At 38.0% G+C, this 23,001-nt stretch overlaps 1 protein-coding gene across 1 annotated transcript; it reads left to right on the top strand.

The window, feature by feature from the left end:
- Window positions 1-1,018: 1,018 nt before the first annotated feature.
- Window positions 1,019-21,689, top strand: ttc21b (tetratricopeptide repeat domain 21B). The gene is made up of 28 exons (XM_020928962.2): window positions 1,019-1,136; window positions 1,982-2,092; window positions 2,172-2,338; window positions 2,426-2,548; window positions 3,130-3,287; window positions 3,807-3,891; window positions 3,974-4,072; window positions 4,307-4,499; window positions 4,817-4,914; window positions 4,990-5,190; window positions 5,512-5,641; window positions 5,717-5,874; window positions 6,383-6,607; window positions 7,405-7,643; window positions 8,519-8,591; window positions 8,901-9,011; window positions 9,098-9,236; window positions 10,827-10,933; window positions 13,219-13,407; window positions 15,355-15,465; window positions 15,549-15,630; window positions 16,473-16,623; window positions 16,705-16,866; window positions 18,546-18,741; window positions 19,296-19,520; window positions 21,029-21,149; window positions 21,234-21,301; window positions 21,372-21,689. Exons 1-28 carry the CDS (start codon window positions 1,130-1,132, stop codon window positions 21,447-21,449), a joined length of 3,807 nt encoding a protein of 1,268 aa, XP_020784621.2. The 5' UTR covers window positions 1,019-1,129; the 3' UTR covers window positions 21,450-21,689.
- Window positions 21,690-23,001: the final 1,312 nt, after the last annotated feature.

Raw genomic sequence — 23,001 nt, 5'->3', positions numbered from 1 at the left:
CCAAACCTCAGTTCATCATTTTCATATATTCAAAGTAGGCTGGTAACATTGGTTTGCAGCTTTATTTAGACGATTTCTTTTTTTATTTTTGTGTTTTGGTATATATGTAATTGTTTTATTTATCTTGGTAGGACTAGACAAGTTCATTATTAGGCAATTTATTGTTTTGATATATTGTCAAAAACATATAATTGGCATAGTTTATAGGCATTACATTGCATCTCCAGATCAAATATGTCGTCCTGTTGGTAATTTATTTAAAACTAGATTCCAGATGTTTTCTATCATAATTTTATTTGATAAATAACCATATTTATAATTTAATAGTGAAGAGCTCGTTGAACACATAAATTCTGAACTGTGGTCTGAGTGCGCCCTCTAGAGACGCTAACGGGAAACTACAACTAAATGGATAAATAAATCCTCATATTTGCCTGCAAGGCGGAATCTTTCTATTTTACGTAGTAATAACAGCGCAAGATAACTGATAACTGAGTTAATGTGTTATTGTGATAATTTGATTAGATGTTATCTCTTTAAAACTAATTGTGTTGGATGGTAATATGCCTCATAAGGGAAACTCATGAGAAAATTATACGCGGTGGTTACCAAGTTACCAGGCAACGCTACGGAGCAGCAAGATGGCGAGGAGTTCACCGCAAAAACAGCATTCTTCTTCTGAATAAACACCCTGTAAACAGAACACGAGAGCTTTTCAAGCATTGTTTTTGGAATTATCTAATGAAAAAGAATCCTTTGATCCAACATGGAGGAAGAAGAGACAACACTGGTAAACTAGCATGTTTGCTAACGACGCACCAATGAAGTTAGCTCTGGTCTTTTCTTTAGCCTGCAGCTGCAAGGACTGACTTAACGTTATGTTGTTTTTGCCCATGCTATAAATTTTTCTTTTTCTAACTTTTTAGTATAGTTTAATCGGTGATACTGACACTGCTGTCGGCAGGAAACCCGAAACGTCGTCTAACATTTTCTTTCTTTCCCCTTTATAGTCTTAATTCGACATTACAGCTATGAAAAATACTTCAATCACGCTGCAAACGCCGCGGCAGCAGCTCAGAGGAAATACGGTGATCCCATTTACACCTTCTTCTATGCATATGCTATTCTAATGCAAGGTAAGCATTCAACAAGTGTGAAGCATCCTACTTCTTATATTTCCAGATAAAAGTAAGCCCATATCATTCCCTGGTATAAAAGGTGCACTTTGTAACTTTCTCCATGGGGATACTATGGCTTTACGTGAAAGGCCTAAACTGTTTTATGTATGCATTTATTCAAATACATGTGATTTTATTGCTCAAAAACATGTATTCTTACTGTGAGTGGGGTCCCCTCTCCACAGACCTTACCTGTAAGTTGAAGCGCCACCTGTCTGTCCCCATGGATATGCCTTTAATCACTTTAATGTCAAACTGTGGAACATTCTAGTCAAAGCTGAAAGCTGACAGTTTTTTACAGTCATATGTTTAATCAGTACAAATATAATTGTATTATTGAAGAAATAATTCATCATCATCATCATCATCTTTATTCCGGACTCATGGTCCATTTAAAAAACAGACAAGGACAGTGACAATTCAAAACAATAAACATTCATGTTTTTAAAAGACAACCATACCACTGTCTCCACATGTTGGACTGATGCCTTATTGCACTGAATCTCAAATTTGTGAGTGGCATTATTATTTCATTGTCTGATTTGTTCAGTCTGCAGATAAAACTGTACATTAAAATTCTTCGTGCAGCTTGCAAAGTGTTCACTCGAGCAGTAACAAACATTTCAGTCATACTCCTCCATCGTGGCCTCCTCAAAAGCACCCATAACTCATAACCCATAATTCATCATATTTCTGATAATTGGATAATAACATCATGAAATAATCTTTATAATTAAATGTATCTTATAAAACTGCGCCCCAGTGTTTGTGAACTCAATTTAATCTAACAACAATTTTCCCAGATCAAATTCATGATGCTATGATAAAACTGGACACAATCCGAGACAGTGGGGATGTGTCTCTCTGTTCTCTCATGGCTCTTGTCTATGCTGAGAAAAAGAAGACTAACCCAGGTATTACAACATATGTAAAATCTTATAACTTGATATTTCACTAATGGTTTTCTAATGGTGAATATTCCTTTAATTACAGACCGAGAAGTCATTCAAGAACTGGACACCAAAGTGAAAGAAGATCGTAAAAGTGCCTCCCCTAAAAGCCTGTATTATGCTGGCATGTTCTTATGGCTGTTGGGCCGAAACGACAAAGCGCGGGAGTATGTTGAGAGGATGATCAAGATTTCTAATGGATCCAAAGAGGTCAGACTAATCACAGGAATAAAAATGAACTATTATACTTGCATATATTTTGCAAGTAATTGTAATATATTTTGTGTATTTTTGCAGGGGGTAATCCTAAAAGGGTGGATCGAACTGACGTCTGGAAGAGATGCATATGCTAGAAAGGCTGGGAAGTATTTTGATGAGGGACTGAAGGAGAAGCCAGATATTTTTGGGTTAATGGGAAAAGTAAGAATGTTTAATAAGCTAAACAACAATTAATTGAAAGAGATTAAATGAAGCCTTTTGTTATTGATTTTGGGATGTCAGTTCCTCAACTTGCATACAGAGGACACATTCAAGTTTTTATCATTCTCAGTATATGAACAGACCTTCCAAAATTCTCTCACTGAGCTGCATAAGCTGCACTAGCATTGAGTAATGACTGTCTATGGGTGCCAGGGTTTAGGATGTGAGGATTCAGATCAGAGAGAATCCTTTCAGGTTTAAACCAACTGGATTTAATAATGGAAACGGGCAGCCCTAAATAGAGGCTCATTCCCTTGTCGGATTGGATAAAACGCCAAATTATATCACAAACAAAGTGGTCATCATGTCCAATGTTTTTGTAAATGAGAATAAATTAATGTTATGATTGTTGTAAAAGCCATATTTGCTGAACATGTAAACCTTGAATCTGAGGATGCAGATTGGTCCTAAACACTACTGACCAAATTATAACATTTAGCTTCATATTTATGTGCATGGATAGGATATAACAGATATTATAGTGATTATAAAATATTAAAATTGTCTACATTGTATTGCAGGCACAGTACTACGAATACCGCCAGAACTACTCCGGAGCATTAGAGATGGTCAACCAAGTTATTGTCAGCTATCCAGCGTTCCTACCTGCACTAACCAAGAAGATGAAACTACTGCTAAGCCTACAGGACTGGGAGCAGACTGTTGATGCAGCACACCGGTAAACTTCCTAATTTGACTGTTTAGATTTAGTTCCACTTAAGAATTCCTTAGAAGTTTTTTTTTTTAAGAACTGAAAATTAAAGTTGCCCAAATATCTTGTAGCTTTTCAATGCATCACCATGGTTGTGCTAAGCCATGCTCAGCAAATCTAGCCAGCTAACACCAGAGCCTAGCAACTAATCTTTTGTTTATGTTAACTCACCCAGTATTATCCCACATCTAAACACCATCCAAACAAAAGCTTCTACAATTTAAGGATTCCCAGCTCCCAAGTTTCCTAAGCCTTCCTGAGACCGATTATTCCAGTTGTCCAAACACGGCAGTTGTTGGCCTGACCACACGAGGATTTTGAAATGTCAAAAGATAATTCATTTTGGTTGGTAATGTTATTAGACTAGAAGCTTAACGCACTAGTGCAGCTGTATTAAGGATTCCATTACTACCAATCAAAGAAATCCAAGCTTATTGAACAGTAACAAGATGGACTACTTTAACAGGAACCTGTGTCATGTTTCAGGCTTTTACAGCGGGATAAAAATAACCCAGAGGCGCTACGGATGCTGGCCTTACATTCTCTGTGCAGGGATGGGGATATTTCTGAGGTAAAATTGGTAAAAATCTTGAAAAACATTGTTCATATTGTTGAGAATTTGTAAATTTAATTTTCTGTGTTGCTGTGCTCAGTCTTTGAAGCTTCTGTCCAACCTCACCACCAGTCTGGATATTCTGGAGCCACGGAACTCTGAGCTCTTCTACAGGATGTCGCTCGCCTTTGCGCGGCTTGTAAGTGACTCAGTATTAGTTCAATGAGAACTTTTTTAAAGTTAGCATTACAATGTACATTTCATAAGCCATGGAGTATTTCATTCATTTGGCTGGTGGTTTTGGACATCTTTGGTCCAATTTTCTATATGAACAAATTTTCCCATATCCACTGACTTGATGTTACTTAACTAAAACTAAGTGAAATACATTCTAAGCATTCATCACTTAGTACTTTAACTTTGTCTGTTTCAGTGTGGGCGTAATGAAAAGGTGCTGGAGCACACGTTTAGGATGGTGGAGAAGGCCTTCTCTGTGGGCTCGGGAGATGCAGACTTTGCCACAGAGATGGGATACCAAATGTTACTCCAGGGAAAGACCAAGGAGGCCAGCAAGTGGTACAAGAACGCCATGAGTCTGGATGAGACCAGTGTGGCCGCTCTGACAGGTACCTCAACATGTTAAGGCTCAGGATCTTAAAGCTATCATCTGTAAATTTGTTTATTTTTGCCAGTAGATGGGCAGAACCTGCTCTCCTCTCTTCCCCCTCCCCTCACCTGTGCTCTCGTGCTCTTTGGTCTTCTTCAGGCCAAGGCTGACTAATAGACAACAGTAATGTAGATAGCATCTGTTGGTGATATGTGAGAATATAATAGAGGCAGGTCAGCTAATCTAATTACAGATGGTTATCCATAAAGCAGTGCAATGTGACTGAATTGAAATATTTCCTTTTAAAATAAATGTGCTTTTTGTTTTATACTATAGGTCTAATCCATTGCCAGCTTGTTGAGGGACACCTTCAGGATGCAGAGCAGCAGTTGGAATTTCTGACTGAGATTCAACAGTCCATCGGGAAAACAGGGGTAAATTCTTACTTGTGTATCTATTTCACCTCATGCAATTGAGTTAATCAAACACCCTCTTGTCCGCTCTTGTAGGAGCTGTTGTACCTGCGCGCTGTGCTAGCAGTGAAGAAACGGCGCCCCCCAGAGGAAGTGCTGTCTCTGCTGAACGAGGCTGTGGACACTCACCTGTCCACTCTGCAGGGCTTGCCTTTGGGCGTGGACTACTTTGAGAAGCTCAACCCTGATTTCCTCCTGGACATTGTCAAAGAGTATCTTGCACTGTGTCCTGCTAAGGTACTAACTATCAGTATCGATTTACTGACATATAGTTGGGCCATAGTTAGACAGTTTATACATATTTTTTTCCTTTCCTTAAAAATTTGACTAGATCACTTTTTCCCTTTACCTACATTCTGGGCCCATTTTTGTCCGTGAACATGACATTATGCAAGTTTATGCCATGTTTGGTTGATTAAATGGTTTCGCAATACGTGATTCCTTTATAAAGGGGCCAGCTTGTGTAAATAGTCCCAAATGCTGCAGTGTTTTTCATATCACGGTTGTCATACAGTTTTCAGCAGCAGACCTGTAAAAAGTGCTTTCTTGTTATTTCAGCCCCCTGCCCTCGGCCAGCCCCCCTGTCCTCAGCTGCAGCGCTGTGCCACTCTCCTGGACACTGTAGTGAAGATCGTGCCTGGGCTGCTCCAGGGACTCTACCTCATGGCCAAAGTCAAATATCAATCTGGTTAGTCCAACATACAAAACATACAGTATATTTGCCTTTCTGAGTTGAAACATGATATTTTCCACGTCTGCGTAGGAGACTTTGAGGCGGCTCAGAGCAGCCTGAGCCTCTGTTTGCAGCAGTGCCCGTCCTTCGCTGATGCTCATTTGCTGATGGCTCAAATTCACCTGGTGCAGGGGAACTCCACCTTGTCTTCACAATCTCTGGAACTCTGTTTAAGCCACAACTTTGAGGCAAGTTACAAAAACATGTCTTTACAAAATAAGTCCTGGAATTGGCTGCAGTTACAAGTGAGCATTTACAATTAGGGTATTCAAAAGTATGAAATCAGTCTCAGAATGATTTTGAGCACAGTATAAGTATAAGAGCACACAGGCTACTTTACACCCATGGACTACTGTGGAACTTACCTGGACCAGTGAGGGACAGATATAAGGCCACATGGTAATATAAAAGAAAGTATTGTGATTTAATGTTGAAAATCATCCTATTGTAGAAATTGTGTTGTTTATTATCATTATGGTATCAGAATCTATATCAAGACTTGAGTGTAGTCCCAAGTAACATTATTTTGTTTTTTTTTTGTTTTTTTTTCGTTTTTCTCATCATTCATTAACATGTTTGCCCCCCCACTACAACCATCTGAAGGTGGTACTGATAAGGCTCCTATTAGAAACATTTGTGCATTATGGTTAATTCTTTGGTTATGTCTTATATTCCATCTCTTCTCTTTGCCGTCAGATCAGAGAAAACCCTCTGTTCCACCTGATCAGGGCTCAAGCGCAGAAGAAGATGGGTGAGCTGACCGAGGCTATCCAGACCTTACAGATGGCCATGAGTCTTCCAGGGGTGCGGAGAATGGGCTCCTCCTCCAAATCCAGGAGCAAGAAGAGTGATCTGAGCACCGCTGACTGTGTCTCCGTGTTCCTGGAGTTAGCCGAGGCACTGTGGCTAAATGGTGAACAGGTACACATTATAATCACTTACATAGTACTAGTCAGCAAGGCATTTACTAACATTTGAAAGAGCCCACTAATCAAACTATAAAGTGAAGTGAAATTAATTGTTTTGAAAATTTGGTAAAAGTTGTTGTGGACATGTTTTAATGTGATTTGTTCCAGGGACTACAGCTGAAAAGTAGCCTCTGGTACATTTACAGAAATTCATGTGTTCTGTCCTTGTTAAATAAGCCAAATTAAATAAATATTCCAAAAATGAAACCCACAAAATGCTGAATGTCTCTCCCCTCTCCTCCCCATTTCATGCTATATCTTTTTTTATTTAAAAGAAGGACAGTGCCAGCTTTAGCAACAACCTACATCTCACTATGACTATATTCACTATTATATATCACTATTACTATAACTATCTAAATCATGATTAAACATACAAAATTAATTAACAGTATTTCTCATAAAATACAACAATACAGTGAAAATGACAACATCAAAACAACATTTGTAGGCATTACACGCATTGTATTGGTCATGGCCAATTATAACAATACAGTTTTAGAGGATTGTTTTTGTGCTTTCTCTCTCTGTGGTTTTGTTTTGTTATGTTTTTTGTTTTGTTTTTTGTCAGTGAAAAAAATTGACATACTGAAATATCCACACCCCAAATAATAATTAATGTATTAGTGAAGTGTATTATGTCTTACTCACTGATCCATTTCCTAATAAAAAGAGCTTTCCTTTCCTGAACAGCAGCCGAGAATTATCCTTTTCAGCCCTTGTGTTCTAATCTGGAGTGTTATGTTTCAGCACGAAGCAGCTAAAGTGATGCAGGATGCGATCATTTCCTTCTCGGGGACCCCAGAAGAGCTGCGTGTGACTATAGCCAACGCAGACCTGGCCCTGATGAGAGGAGACACGGAGCTGGCCCTGAGCATGCTGCGAAACATCACCCCAGAACAGCCCTACTACATCCAGGCCAAGGAGAAGATGGCTGACATCTATCTGAACCACAGGAGGGAGAAGAGGCTCTACGCTAGCTGCTACAGGTACAGGGGGTAAATGGAGAGGTCCCAAATTTCATGTTATTTAAGAAAGGGTATTGACTTTTGGAGCTTTTGACCATGTTAGAAAGTTCTCTCAGCAAAAGTGTTTAGTTTTTTTTTCATTGAGTGATCTTGTGATCTCCCCTGAGCACTATTCACTTTTCTTACAGTTAGCACTTGTACAAGACTGAGCCCACAAGCCTAAAACCAGGAAGCTCATGTTTTGTGCAGTGGTTTTAGTAACATCATAAAGTGAAAAAATTTATTCCGCTGTGGATGGATCCTTTTGATATGTCTCTCTGCCTACAGACATTAGTGAGAACTTTATCTAATTTGAGGCCACACATTGTTTTTTTGGAATTCATGCCCACAAATTACTTAATTCGTGGACACGGTTTACCAAAACATTCTCACGAATAAAGAAATTAATGGTTATGCGCTGTAAACCATCCCCATTTTCTAGTTTTAGCTAATTTGTGGCAACACTTTAGGTAAACCGTGTGTAGGAATTGAGTAATTTGTGGGTACCAGTTCCACTCTGTAGGAACGAAATATAAATTTTGACCCATATTATGATGCCCATTGTGATGTGATATTGCTCTGGAGGGGGGGAGTGAGACTAAAGTCAAAAATGAAACTGAAACGTATTAAACATGTTAATATGTTGTTTTTGACAATTGGCATTTTCTAAACAATAAAAGGCAATATGGTGATCTAAATATGTTATTTGTTAGCAGTTAATATCCCGTAGAACTAAAAGAGCCCATCTTTAAATAGACATCATGTTTTGTATTGTGTGTTATAAATACTGGCAAAATCTTCTATTCATTCACACTGTAGGATAATTATGAAATAATTTCATATATTTATATTTTTAGGGAACTTGTGGATAAGCTGCCCAGCCCCCACACATATCTCCTACTGGGTGATGCCTACATGAACATTCAAGAAGTAAGTGGGAAAAATCATTGCTTCTATTGCAAGATGAAAGAATAACTTGCCTAACTTTCTACATGACATCTATGCTACAAATCTTTAAAATGGCAAAATTTGAATACCTGTATCACCTAAATAAACTCTTGCAGGGTTAGTTGGATCTTTAATTTATTTATTTGTATTTATTGGAAACTGAAAACTAACCAAACTCTAATTTACATTGAATACATATAAAACATATAGTGACATCAAATCTGAATGATACTCCTTTATTTATTTTTAAGTTAAGTGAAATACTGTGCTACTAAAACCTCTCATCTCCAGCCAGAAAAGGCCATCGAGATCTACGAACAAGCTCTGAGGAGAAACCCCAAAGATGGAGCTCTGGCCAGTAAAATCGGCAAGGCTTTGGTCAAGACCCACAACTATCTGAAGGTTTGTCCTGCTGTTGTTTACAGGTCGAGGTCAGATAACTAGAATGATCACATGATGATAATGAAACAATGAAATCCTATACATAGGCTATAAACTATTATGAGGCTGCCCTGAAGAGCGGCCAGCAGAACTTTCTCCGCTACGACCTGGCTGAGCTGCTGATGAAGATGAAGCAGTACGAGCGCTGTGAGAAGGTGGTGCAGGAGGCTCTGGATCATGAACCAGGTACAAAAGATTGTGCTGCTTATTGTTTCCTTTTCACCTATTACAGATGTGGACACTTCATGTCTGCATTGTTTTGGTTCTGCAGACGATTATCCAATCAGAAAGCCAAACGAACCTCACACAAGTCTCTCCTTTGGGTTGCCAGTTTCAGTGCTGAAATCCAATTGGTTTAGACCCAGAAGGACCCATTCTGATCTGAATGGTCACTACCTAAACCACAGCGCCTGCAGCCGATCATGAATCAGTGCTAGTGCAGCCTATGCAGCTGAATGAGGAAATTCTAGATAATCTGTGCTTTTACATGAGGCATGGTCTATCCATATAATGAGAATGAGAAAAACCTGCAGGTAAAAAAAAACCTGGCATCTCAGGTTCAGTTGTAATTGTAATACGTTTAAAAAAAAAAAAACTATAAGAATGCATGCTACATACAGTTTCTTTACATTATGCTAAAAGCTATATGTTTTATAACTCATTTTAGTCAGTTGTGGCAGTTTGAGCACCTAAATGATCAGAAATTAATCGGTGAAAAATACAATGTATCCATTGGGTCTTTATGTCAGATTACGTAAAGCCTGCACGAGTGAAACAAAGCATTCAAACTGTTACTGATGTGAAAACAATTGTAATCACATCAATAAATGCACAAAGGTATCCAGCATAATACAGGGCCTGTTTGAAAAGCAGGTGGAGTCCTCCACGCACACGGATGTTTGGTGACTCATTGTAAAAACTAAACTGCCTTCCATGCAGGCTGCATTCACTGGAGATCTCTGATTGGATGATTCATTGTTGGATAGTATATTATGTACACAAACAATACAAGTTAGACGTACTTCTAAGGTTCTATATTACGCAATGTTGTTATACATGTCATAATATTGTTATCTCAAGGGCTGAAATCATCCAAATGACTTTAGTGAAGGCGTATGGAGTTTAAAAAGACAGTGGAGAGCTTCCTGTATTACCACATGACATTCCAAAGTGGAGTGTTTTCAGATTGAGAGATGAACTGTTTGTGATGAAGAAACAACATTATGACATAGATCAGAAAATGTTGTAATATGGGCCGTTTAATAACTAAAAAGCATACAGAAAAGTTATGACTTAATTAAACGGCTTTTGTAAATGACAAAGTATGTAGTTTTATAGCTATAACCTTCTAACCAGACTGTATTTTAGTGTTCATATTGCCACTCTAGTTTCACAAGACTACTCTCAAGCCTCCCCCATTTGTTTTTACTCTTATCCCTGTCAACCCTCTTTCTGTTTCTATTGACAAAACACTAGCTTTCTTTAACTAGAGATTAGCGCTGCCAATACTGACAATGTTCTGTGGAATAAAGAAACACATAAAGGTATAAGGAGCTGTTAACATTAAAACTAACTAATTTTAAAGCTTTAGAGATATAGACCAACATAAGGGTTACTCAAACAAGTGAATGAAACAAAACATCCAAAACTCAAGGTATGTTTTTGAGGAGGTAACAGCATTATAACATGTCTTAAAGCTCACAAGAATCCATGTTGTTTAATACTGGACCAATGAATGTCTTTTGTCTATTTGCTTTATTTTCTGTGTTTCCTTAGTGAATGATCTCGCCGGACTTTCAGACGACTGCCGCTACCTCGTCCTTTTGGCCAAGATTAAAAATAAAGTGGGAAAGAATGAAGACGCTTTGCTTTCACTGCAGAAGGTAAGACACTCCATTGCCCCATGCCTCATACACACATTGTAAACTAAATAAATACTGGACTAGTGACATGTGACCGGCTAATTTTGACAAAGTGGAAGGAACCTCACACTCTTACACTGACAATGTGGAAGCAGAGAAACATGGTCAACGCTGCAAGTGAGAAGATGTTGGGGAGGGTGGAAGTGAAAGAGGAAGTAGTGACTGAACAATGGGATAGCTTCTGTTTCAGCTATTTAAAGTTTAGGTCTTTATATGTGTGTGTGTGTGTGTGTGTGTATATATAATATATATATATATATTATATATATGTATGTATATATATATATATATGTATGTATGTATATATATTATATATGTGTGTGTGTGTGTGTATATATATATATATATATATGTATATGTATGTGTATATATATATATATATATATATATATATATATATATATATATGTACCTCCCTGTTTTGTTTTGTTTGCTTTTGTTATTATTATTATTTTTTTTTTCAGTTTAATTCAGCACTATACTATTTAACACCTCCTATTGGCCACCATCAATAAGGCTCTGAGTGAGTGAAAGCTGTTTTTAACCAATCACAGCGAAGTGTGAACTTTTTGAAGGTAATAATCAAAATCATAATGTGGCTACAAGAAAATTGTGGCATTTTTTTTAGGAGTTACTAAGCTTAAATCATTCTTAATAAAATTTTAGTTTCTTGTTTCTTTAAAGCCCTACCTTGTAACTTTTTAGCCAAATAATAGAATCAAAGCATGTTTCTTTTTTTTTTTTAAACACAACAAAAATGACTGTGAGTTGGCGTACATCTTCACAAACCTGGCTTTTATTTGGCCCGGAGGATGGTTTTACTTGGTTGTTTCCATGAAAACGTTCATTTGGTATTAATATTCTGCATTATTACATAAAATGTCTCTATCTTCATGGAGAATTTTACAAAGTTTTCATTTCTATTTTCATGGCATCATGTAGGTGAGTTGACACCTCTAGAACGTGATGTGATGTTGTTTTAAGGTTAATTTGGTGTAGTTGTTATATAAAGTTTTATACTATATAATATGTAAAGTGTTACAATAATAATAATAATATAAACTGTAAATAATAATAATAATAATAATAATACACTAGTTTAAAATAAGTAACTTCTTCTTGTATCTTCTAACTTATAAACTCTTACTTCTTCCCACTCCATTCTGAGTGTGTACTCAACCTGTACAGGCTGTTTTTATCTCTGTAGCACTTCTTTGTAGTTTGTTCTGCTCATGATGTTGCTTGAATAAGCTACACACTTTTTCTATACTTTATGACCATGGGAGTCTGGTCTCTCCATTTTCAAATGGGCATGACTGACAGGTGGATTAACGAGTCAGAGACACATACGGTCTGACCATATCAGGAAAAAAATGAAGGGAATCAGTGAGCGAAGCACTAAACTATGTTAATCTGAGGTGAGATAAATTTGTTTTTGTTTGTAAATGACGGGTGACCAATGAGCTCCTTCTTTGACTTGAGTCATGAGAAAAACAATCTGATTGCCTGATTATGTTTGTCCTGGCCTGAATTGCGACAGAGGGCGTGAGGACCAGACTGATGTCAATCTGTAGAAAAAATACAGACAGATCAATCTGGATTTACTGGGCACCCATGACATACACTACCAGTCAAGTTCAGACATACTTATTTATTTATGGTCCTTCTTTATTTACATGATTATTTACATTCCAGATTCTCACTGAAAAAATAAACTCAGAGTAACTCCACATGTTTTAAACGACCTCCCTTTGCTTTGATCACTCCTTTTCATCCTTGATATTCCTTGACCTTGATACAGCTCATGTGTAAAGTGAAAACCTTTTCAGAAGACTTCATCATAAAGCTCAAAGAGAGAAGGCCAAGGGTTTGTAGTGCTGTCGACAAAGCAAAGAGTGACTAATTTGAGCATTTGAATATAAAAATATATATTTAGTACATCATCTGATAAACACCACCAGTCAAAAGTTTGGACATACCACCACAGAAGACATGAAATATATGAAGTAATTATACTTTTTTTCTTTAATGGAGTACTTTAACTTTTTTGTTTACTGCATAATTCCATCATATTTGTGATGTCTTCCGTATGTATCTAAAATGTAGAAAGTAATAAAAATAAAGAAAAAAAAAACATTGAATGAGATGGTGCATCCGAACTTTTGACTGTAGTGTAGCTTGAGATAGAGATTATAAAGAATAAAATAATAGTAATGCATCCTAACCGTCCCCTTCCCTCTCTCCAGGCTCGTGACGTCCAGGCCAAAGTGCTGAAGCGCGTTCAGATGGAGCAGCCAGACGCCATCCCGGTGCAGAAACAGCTCGCCGCCGAGATCTGCTCCGAGATCGCCAAGTACTACAGCAGCCAGCGGGGCTACGAGCGCGCAGTCAAGTTCTACAAAGAGGCGCTTGTGTATTGTGAGACCGATCGCAAGGTCAGTGAAAGGGCCGCTCTCTGTCCTCCGCGCAGCTGTGCCTCTACACAACATTAAGTCCTGTGTTTATACTATACTGTGTGTGTACGTGTGTGTGTGTATGTGTGTGTGTGTGTGTGTGTGGGCAGAGATAGATTTGGGGAATGACTAATCCAGTACTAAAAGGTGCCCAAAAATATTGTCACATCTGAATAATGCGCTTGAATGGTTTTGTTTTGTAGGTGTTGCTATGAGTGGTTGATCTTTAGGGCTGCACAGTATTGAAACTTTGCACCTGACGTCATCAACCTTCCCTGGGGATGTGCCGTTAACTGTAGGCTCTGCTGTGTCTGATGCTTTATTAGACTTTAATCTGGGCTTTATTTTAAGAGAATCTGACCTGAAAGACTTTGTTTAATCGACAGTCAGGAATTTTGGACATAGGACCTTATTTCCTAGTGAGCCAGAGTGTTGGAGACGTGTCGAGACACTTTTTTAAATATTCCATCCAGTCCTTATAGTCGCAGAGGTCGCTGGTGCTAGACTAGTGCATGTCAATGGCCATACTTATCCTGCCATTAAAAACAGTCTTACCCACTCCACAAAACACACAAAGCAAAACTATTACTATGCCAGACTGTCGATGTAAATGTCTGTGTCGATAGAATAATTTTAGAAGTAAAAACAACCTTGCATTTGAAGGATTTATGTTTGAGCAGCAGCAGCGAGTTGTACTTCCTGGTAGAAAGGTTGGCAGCGGTGGACTAATATCACCGAGCACCTATCTTACCGGCAAAGTAAAATTCCTCTGCTGCTGAGAAAATAGTCCCTCAACATGCGACGATTCATGAGATGCAAGGTTAGTTTTATTTCAAACATTATTCTATCGACACAGACATTTACATCGACAGTCTGGTGTAATAATAGATTTTCTTAAGGTGTGGAGTGGGTAAGACTGTTTTTAGTGGCAGGATAACTATGGTCATTGCCTAGCACCAGTGACCTCTACAAAGACAAGGACTGGATGGAATATTTTAAAAAGTGTCTCCACACGTCTCCAACACTCTGACTCACTAGGAAATAAGGTCCTATGTCCAAAATTCCGGACTGTTCCTTTAAAGAGTAGTTAGAGCTACAACAGGTGAGCTGATTTGTGTCTTCTGCAACAAACAAACAAACTAGTCTGTCTCTTTATAGAAAAAATCTTGTTATAAATGCATGCATGTCTATGTTGGAATGTTCGAATTCCCATGGGGGAATTTGTGTCAAATTAAAGATCAGCTTAAACTTTAACAAAACCTCAGACAAAGCCTCAAACAAAGCAGAGCCTACAGTTCGCATTTTGATTATCTCAGGAAATGATTAATCATGTTACCTGGTAATTTACTGTCTTACTACTTCTTTATCAAAATACCATGAAATAATAATAATAATAATGCATCAGTTATATAGAGTGATTTTTTTGGACACTCAAAGACAATGGCAAAGGCAATGTGGGTGAAGTGCCTTGCCTAAGGACACAACGACAGTTTTTGCGACTGGCACCCCACTGAACCATAAAGTACAATCACATACCCATCTGTTTCCATCAGGAATGATTGTATTATTGTGTTAATTCCACTTTTATTACCATGTTGTTTTTGGATTATTATCATGTTAAGGTGCTGCAAAGTTTTATTATAAGAATTTTTTTATTTTATTGTATTGATTAAGATTTATTTCAATAAATAGTATAGGCCTAATGCATTTTCTGGTTAAATTCATGTTCTTACTTGAGAGACATTTTTAATTCTCTTGTTAATTAAAATGCCATCTCTACTTTTATTTCTTTTATTAACAGTTCCGTATACTTCATCAAAAGTTCATTACTACTAAATTATCTCCCCATATATTCTTCATCCTTTACTTCCTCCAAAAGGACCGTGATGTTTTTTCCATGCGAGTCTCTGAATGCTCCCTCTGTTGTAGGTGATGCTGGAGCTGGCTCGCTTGTACCTGACCCTGGACGAGGTGGAGGCGTGTCAGGAGCAGTGCAGTGTGATTTTGATGAACGACCAGTTCAATGAAGACGCAACCCTGGTACATCACGTCTATATGAGCTGTGATTCCGTCCAGCCGTGACCGAACCAAGTGACTCATTTGTGCTGTGACTCTGTCCGCAGATGATGGCCAACCTCATGTTCAGGAAGCAGGACTATGAGAAGGCCGTGTTTCATTATAGGCAACTTTTGGAGCGTAAGCCCGGTACGATTAAGTGTTTTTTAATGAAGAAAGCTGATAAGGCTGCAAAAATGTATATTAAAGACGCACTGGCTGTCTCATGGAAATTTTATTGCCTGGAATCTTCCACAGTATAGTATTGACTTGCCAAAAAATACTTCCAATATATTCCAGACAAAATGGCATAAGAATAGACAGTCTAGACTCTGGACTGTCTCACCTAAAACTTTACGTATTGCCCCTTTAATGGAATGAGTTGTTGCATTATTTGGAACCCAGAACTTAACCAGGACTAGACCAGCACTAGAGTAAACTGACCAAAATGGAGCTCGACAGTGACTGCCCACCACCCCAGTTCTGAAAGTTAAATTCTCATAAATTTTTCTTTTAGATATTCTGTGAAAAAAAGTCTATTAAAAGTTTGACAAATGGTGACTAATGAGCACAAGATCTAAAGTCCGGTTCAGCAGCTTAAAAAAAAAAAAGTGAAGTTATTCAAGCATTTTGCCGAATCTTGTGTTTCAAATGTGCTTTTTGAACCTGATTCTTTTTTTTTTCTTCTTTTTTTTGACAGTCTATGGGGAAAAATGAATGGAAAATTAACTTCCGGAACGGGAGCAGACATGTGGGTGGGTGGGACTGTTGCGCTCCAAAGAACCAAGCCAAGTATTGACTAAACTGAGCTCAAACCAAGTGAACGCGCCCATGTTACATAATTAATTAAATAATTGCAATAAAACAATTTAAAAATACGCACAAGATTGATTATAATCATATACTTCTCTCTTAGATCATTGCTTATAAATCCAAATTCTACTACTAATAGTTTTATAACAACTGGCCTCTCCATCTTTGTACTTTTTCAGATAACTACCTGGCTCTGTTCCACTTGGTAGACCTGTTGAGGCGAGCTGGTAAACTGGAGGAGATCCCCCGATTTCTGGAGCTGGCTGAAAAACACTCCCCAAGGACCAAGCTGGACCCGGGCTTCAACTACTGCAAAGGCCTGTACCTGTGGTGAGTCTGCTGGAGCCCGTGAGCCTGCTCCTCTGGTCACATCTGGCTCCCCGTTTAACGCTTCGAGTCACTGTGCTGCAGGTACACGGGCGAGTCTAATGACGCTCTGAGGCACTTCAATAAGGCGCGCAAGGACAGCGACTGGGGCCGGAACGCAGCCTACAACATGATCGAGATCTGCCTCAACCCTGACAACGACACCATGGGGGGAGAGGTGTTCGAGAACCTGGATGGAGAAATGGGGTAGGAGCAGCAAGTAAAGGTCCTATATTACACAAAATTGAGTCTTGTGAGCTTTAAGCCATGTTATAATGTTGTTACTTCTTTAAAAATATATCCAGGGTTGTGTTTTGTTTCATTCACACGTTTGAGTAACCTTATTATTACTCTGTCTGTGTCTCCAAAGCTCAAAATGCTCTGTTTCCAAGTTAACAACTCCCTTTACCTTTAGATCAGTAGAGGTTGGTAATTAAAGGGTTGAAATCATTTAAATGGTTCTAGTGAAGGTGTCTGGAGTTTAAAAATACACTTCCTGTATGGGTGTTTTCAGTTTGAATATATGCAAAATATGCAAAACACTACTTCAGGTATTGAATAGGAAACATCATTATAACATAAATCAGAAAATGGTGCAGTTATTTTTACACTTAACAGGCTCAATACTAGATTTTTAACATAAAACAATGTGTCTTTTATTTAAAATTATTTATCTTTTATTTAAAATGCTGATCAATTTTGGTCCATAAGTCAATGCCGTTTTATCCTTGATGACACTTTCTTATACTACATTTGAAATTCCCTGAAATTGACACTTTTTAGCCTAAAAATATACTAAAATAAAGCACTGAAAAACACAGAAAGAGCAGGCTTTCATTTCCACAAACCTGACTCTTATTTGGCCTCCTTCTGCTTGTTTCCATGGAGGTGTTGGTTCTTTGGCCATAATTTTCCACAGTTTGGCATGAAACTTCTCCATCTTCTTGGAGACTCTTCTGAATAGCTTTAACTTTCTATTTCCATGAACATTGTACAGTGTTGTTTTAAGTACAGTGTAACTGACAGTGGGTTGTATTTACATGATATTACAGGCTATCACACTAACTCAAATGTACTGTGTAATTAGATATGGTACTGTGTGTTCTTAAATACGCAGTGCACTCCATTCAGGTTTTATTATTGCAGGTTGTTAAACACAGAGTTAATTTAAAGGAGCATTGTGTAACTTTTCTGGTGGAGGGGCAGTCAGATGCTTTTCTCCACAGAGATGGTATTGCTTTGTCTGGAATTTTCCACAGTATGGTATTAAACTTTTCTGTTGTCATGGAGACCAAACCAGACCAAGTTACAGGTCAGATCTGTGGAGAGGGGCGGCAGTAGCTCAGTTGGTAGAGCATTCGTCCACTGATTTGAAGGTTGGCAGCTCTTGACATAAATATCATTGGTTGAGCGGTCAGATCCGCTGACCCACAGGTTGGCTGGTGTGGTTCCAGCTCCCACAGATGAATGCTGTCGTTGTGTCCTTGGGCAAAACACTTAACCCTTAATACACTGGTGCATGAATGTGTAAGTGAATGTGTGAGTGGTTCCTTGTTGTAAAGCGCTTTGGAGTGCTTTGAAGGTGGAAAAGTGCTATAGAAAAATGTGACCATTTACCAGAGGCAACTCCACTCACAGGTACTTTTGAGCTATAAAATCACCTGTAATTTAATAAATGAATAATCAACTTCATACTGTGGAACATTCCAGCCAGTGTAATGACATATCCATAGAAACAAGCAGGTGATTCACCCCAAACCAAAAAGTTACACAGTGCAGCCTTAAGGTAGTTACCGTTGAAGTATATAGTGTACTGCAAACAAACTTTACTTATATAACAGACATGCACAGTTTAGACTTTAATATTTGAATATGCATGTTTTTAGTAACTCCACAGAGAAGCAGGAGTCGGAGCAGCTGGCGGTGCGGACGGCGGAGAAGCTGCTGAAGGAGCTGAAGCCTCAGACTGCGGGAGGACAGCTGCAGCTCCGCATCCTGGAGAACTACTGTCTGTTAGCCACCAAACAGAAGGCCAGCGTGGAGAAGGCCCTCAACGTGTTTACAGAGATCGCAAACAATGAGGTGGGTCTGATACAAAGGGCACCGGCGTTCCACTGGTAAATATTGAAGTGACAGTAGTACAGTATGCAAAGGCTTCAGGAAGTTTTCACACGCTTCATTCAGTTTTATATATCAGAGAGGTCAGTTGGTGTATAGTGATTATTTTTTACACTAAGATGTTTATTATTATTATTATTATTATTATTATACATTTAAAATTTTAGGGACAAAAAATAGTTTAATTACTGTAAGTCCAAGATTTGAACCAGCTACTCTTTAATTATATGAAGGGTGAACATTTATTTTATGATTAGAAGAAATTGTGCATTTTATTGAAACATTATTTTGTATTTTTCTTTGCTGAAAATTTGATGGTTTTGATTTTTATTATTTTTATATTTAAGAAAATTCACACCATTTTTGAGAGCCAGTTTAAATTCTACATAGCTTAGTTATTCCATACCCATGAGACAAACATAAAAACTTAATAATTACCCTCACCAACTAGTAACTGATTTCACCTCTAGTTAAATTCCCCATATTGTATTAAATAGCCCTTCCCCTGTCTCATCCAGAAAGACCATGTGCCCGCTCTGCTCGCCATGGCAACAGCGTACATGATGCTCAAACAGACGCCGCGAGCCAGGACTCAGCTCAAACGAATCTCCAAGATGAGCTGGAACATGGAGGATGCAGACGAGTTTGAGAAGAGCTGGCTCCTTTTGGCCGATATCTACATCCACTCTGGGAAATACGACATGGCCACAGAGCTGCTCAAGAGATGCCTGAACCACAACAAGGTGAGACTCATCTCTGTAACACTGCTTAAAGATGCGCTATGTAACTTTTAGTTTGGGGATCTGTCACTTTCTTGTGTCTCTGGATATGTCATTGCTTTGAATGGTCCCACAATATGACATTAAAGAGTTCTACTTAACATTTATTCAATTACAGATGGTTTTATAACTCAAAAATACCTAGAAAAACAGACATTCTGACTGTGAGCGGGGTTGCTTCTCCACAGATCTGACCTGTAACTTGGCCTGGTTTGGTCTCCATGAAGCTAGAAAGTTTGAGAAACATTTCAGACAAAGCAATAACATATTCAAGGAGAAAAGCAGGTTGCGGACCCTCCACCAGAAAAATTACACGGTGCTGTTACAGTTTGTGATGTCATGAAGTGGTAATTTTCAAGTTAACTGCTCCCTTTTACCTAGCCTGATTCATCAGTTTCACTTCGTGGAAACTGTTTGACTTCACAGCATTAGGATTTGTTCGCTTGACGGTAGGCGGGTACTTTTTTATTTAACCAATCGCTGCTATTTAGTCATGCCGTATCCTGTGAGAAGAAGGGCAAAAATGTCTTTCCCCTTGACCAAACATTCTCTTTGTTCTGGCTTTAAATCCTCGATCTCAGGAATCGTTTCCAGCACAGAATGTATGTCTTCATCTACATCCACCTAGACCGTTTTATTTACTGTTGTGCTGTACCACAAAAGGGACCCAGACAGGTGCTTGAGTTTGACGTCATGGCTTTACAGCTCTTCACTGATTGGCCAATGTGCGGTCTACAACTTCCGGGGTTCTTGCGAATCGTCTAGTGTATTCCAATTCCTGACCTAGTCGCTGGAGAGAAATGAAACTGAGCGGAGGCACTAGCCTGGCTACCTTTTACCTTTTGGTCAGTAGAGATTGGCAATTCTAGGGCTGAAATTATCGAAATAATTCTAGTGAGGGTGTATGGAGTTTAAAAACACTATGGAGTACTTACTGTATTACCACATGACATCACAAATTGGAACAGAGTGTTTGCTGTTTGAGATAAGAATTCAGTCTAAATATGCAGGATTTGTGTGTTAAACATGTGTGAATGAAACAAAACACAACTCCAGGTCTGTTTGTGATGGGAAAACAATATTATAACATACATCAAAAAATTGTTTAATCTGAGCCCTTTAATCCCCCATTTTACCGTAAGTGCACGTACACATACATTTACGTTAGCGTACTGTTGAAACAAGAGTTACTCTGTAGCATAGATTTAGTGTGAGACGACTGCCAGACAGATTCTGGTGGTCATGACTCAACAGCTGGTCACGGGCTGATGAATATACTGTAGTCTCAGTATTTTAAGGGTTCCGCTTAATTCAAGAATAAATATTGTTCCAAGTTTGTGCAGTGGAGAGTGTCGAATATGTGTCATAAAGGTGATTGTAATTTTTGTGTGGGCCCAGTATAATGGATTCCTTCCCATGGTACTAATCATAACTACCTCTGACACTTTAGCTCTTGTGTATTTTATCTCCAGTCTTGCTGTAAGGCCTATGAATATCTGGGCTACATCATGGAAAAGGAGCAGTCGTTTTGCGATGCCGCGCTTAACTATGAACATGCGTGGAAATATGGAAATTGCACTAATCCAACTATTGGTATGCAAATCACATTTCAAAGCGAAATACAACACACGTATACACATGCCCACGGATACTATTTCAATTATTTTTTTCATTTAGGATACAAGCTGGCTTTCAATTACCTGAAAGCAAAGAGACACGTTGATGCAATAGATGTGTGTCATAAGGTAAGTTATTTTGGACCTGCCTCGGTAAAAAATTGAATAAAGCTGGTATAATCCTGCTGTTTTTTTCTAGGTTCTGGCTGCTCACCCAAATTACCCAAGAATAAGGAAGGACATTTTGGACAAAGCCAGAACTGCCCTCAGGCCTTAAGAGTGGGAAGTGAAAGGACGAGTCTGCTCCAATACAAATGTGTTCAAGACAAAATAATGTTATGTATATATATTTTTTGTTTTGTTTGATTTTGTGAGGCAACTCAATCCTTTTTGTGCATCTTTTTCATCCAGTTTGATCAATACTATTATAGACCTATTTTTATTTCTATACGTTTTATACTGTATGTAGCTTGAGTGCTTATATTTATTTATGTACAACTCAAAACAAAACAATAAATGTGCTTTTTTTTTAATGTTTGCTTTTTGGACAACAGTAATTTAATACATGTGAAATCCGCAATCTTTTAGTTTGAAGTAACTTTTTTTTTTTTACTTACTACTTTCTACAGTAGGCCTATATTAAATAAAAAAATTTAAAAAACTTAATATTGCGGCTATCCATGGGTTTCACAATGATGAAAGGTTGAGACGTTCCCACGGACATTAACAATTTAAACAATATTTTTTGAATGAAAAGAAGGGAAAAAAAACATCAAAGTGTTGCATTGTAATGGAAAAACACATTCTTCTTTGCTCTGTGAACTGTTACATTGCTGCACTGCCGGTACATTTTGTATCTGAACACAACCTTGACATTTGTCTCTATTCATGCGCTTCAACTTTCTGCAGTGCCATGAATATGTGGTGCTGTTTTGATGACAGCTGACCGCACAATATTTATTAGATTTTGTTTTGAATTGTTAATTACTATGGAAACAGTCTTGACCTTTAATTATAAATCTCCAATCGGGGAGCAGCCCACTTCATTCTGAATTAATTGCACTACAAAAATACCCAACACCATATAACAGGACATAAAAAAAAAAAAATACAAATACATAGTTGTTGTATTTTATCTTAAAGTTGTGTTGAGGAAAACAACCTTTTCCTCACATGTTTGTTAGTTTCTGCTTAGATAAAAATTACACTTGAAACAGAAATTAAGTCCAGATAATTTATTTATTCCAATATTGGAAAGTTACACTTGTACAAGGAGTCTGAGCTGACATTCCCAAGCAGAGACTCAGTGTTTACGCCAATACAATGACTTATACATGCAAACTATAGTGGGAGGACACTGTGGTTTAGACTTGGCGCCTCTTTGTTGGTGCACAGTCCAGTCAGACTCCATCCGGGGTGTTATCTGGCTATCGAGTCATGACATTATCCCTATCAGTAGTTCTTGTCCTATTTAGTTACTTTGCTATTACATAAATTGGAATATCATGCATTTGCCTTGACATAAATCTATGAGTCTCAAGCTGTGATCAGAGCCTTTATCTTCAAATGACCTTGGTACAATAAAGAACAATAAAAGAGATTACAAAATAGCTAAGCTTAATTATTTATCCTAACAGTTGCATTATGTAACTTTTCTGGTAGAGACAAGAGAATACTTATTTTTCAAGCTAAAAAAAAAAAAAAACTATAATTGAATAAATGCAAGATAGTTTCACGCCATTATACCATGGAGCATTTCCATGGAGACAAGTAGCTAAAAGGAAAGTTACAAAGTGCACCTTTAAAATCGTCTATGACCATGCAGAAAG

Source organism: Boleophthalmus pectinirostris, unplaced genomic scaffold (assembly GCF_026225935.1).
Source record: "Boleophthalmus pectinirostris isolate CB_2022bp ecotype Guang Dong unplaced genomic scaffold, ASM2622593v1 HiC_scaffold_1, whole genome shotgun sequence".
NCBI lineage: Eukaryota > Metazoa > Chordata > Actinopteri > Gobiiformes > Gobiidae > Boleophthalmus > Boleophthalmus pectinirostris.
Note: the sequence above shows the minus strand (reverse complement) of the source record. Positions and strands in the feature narration are given on the sequence as shown.

Excerpts from the sequence above, each read along its gene's own strand:
- ttc21b (XM_020928962.2), top strand. Across the intron at positions 4,500-4,816 it reads CAGTGTGGCCGCTCTGACAG|GTCTAATCCATTGCCAGCTT; the intron begins GTACCTCAACAT and ends TTTATACTATAG. Across the intron at positions 9,012-9,097 it reads AGACCCACAACTATCTGAAG|GCTATAAACTATTATGAGGC; the intron begins GTTTGTCCTGCT and ends TCCTATACATAG.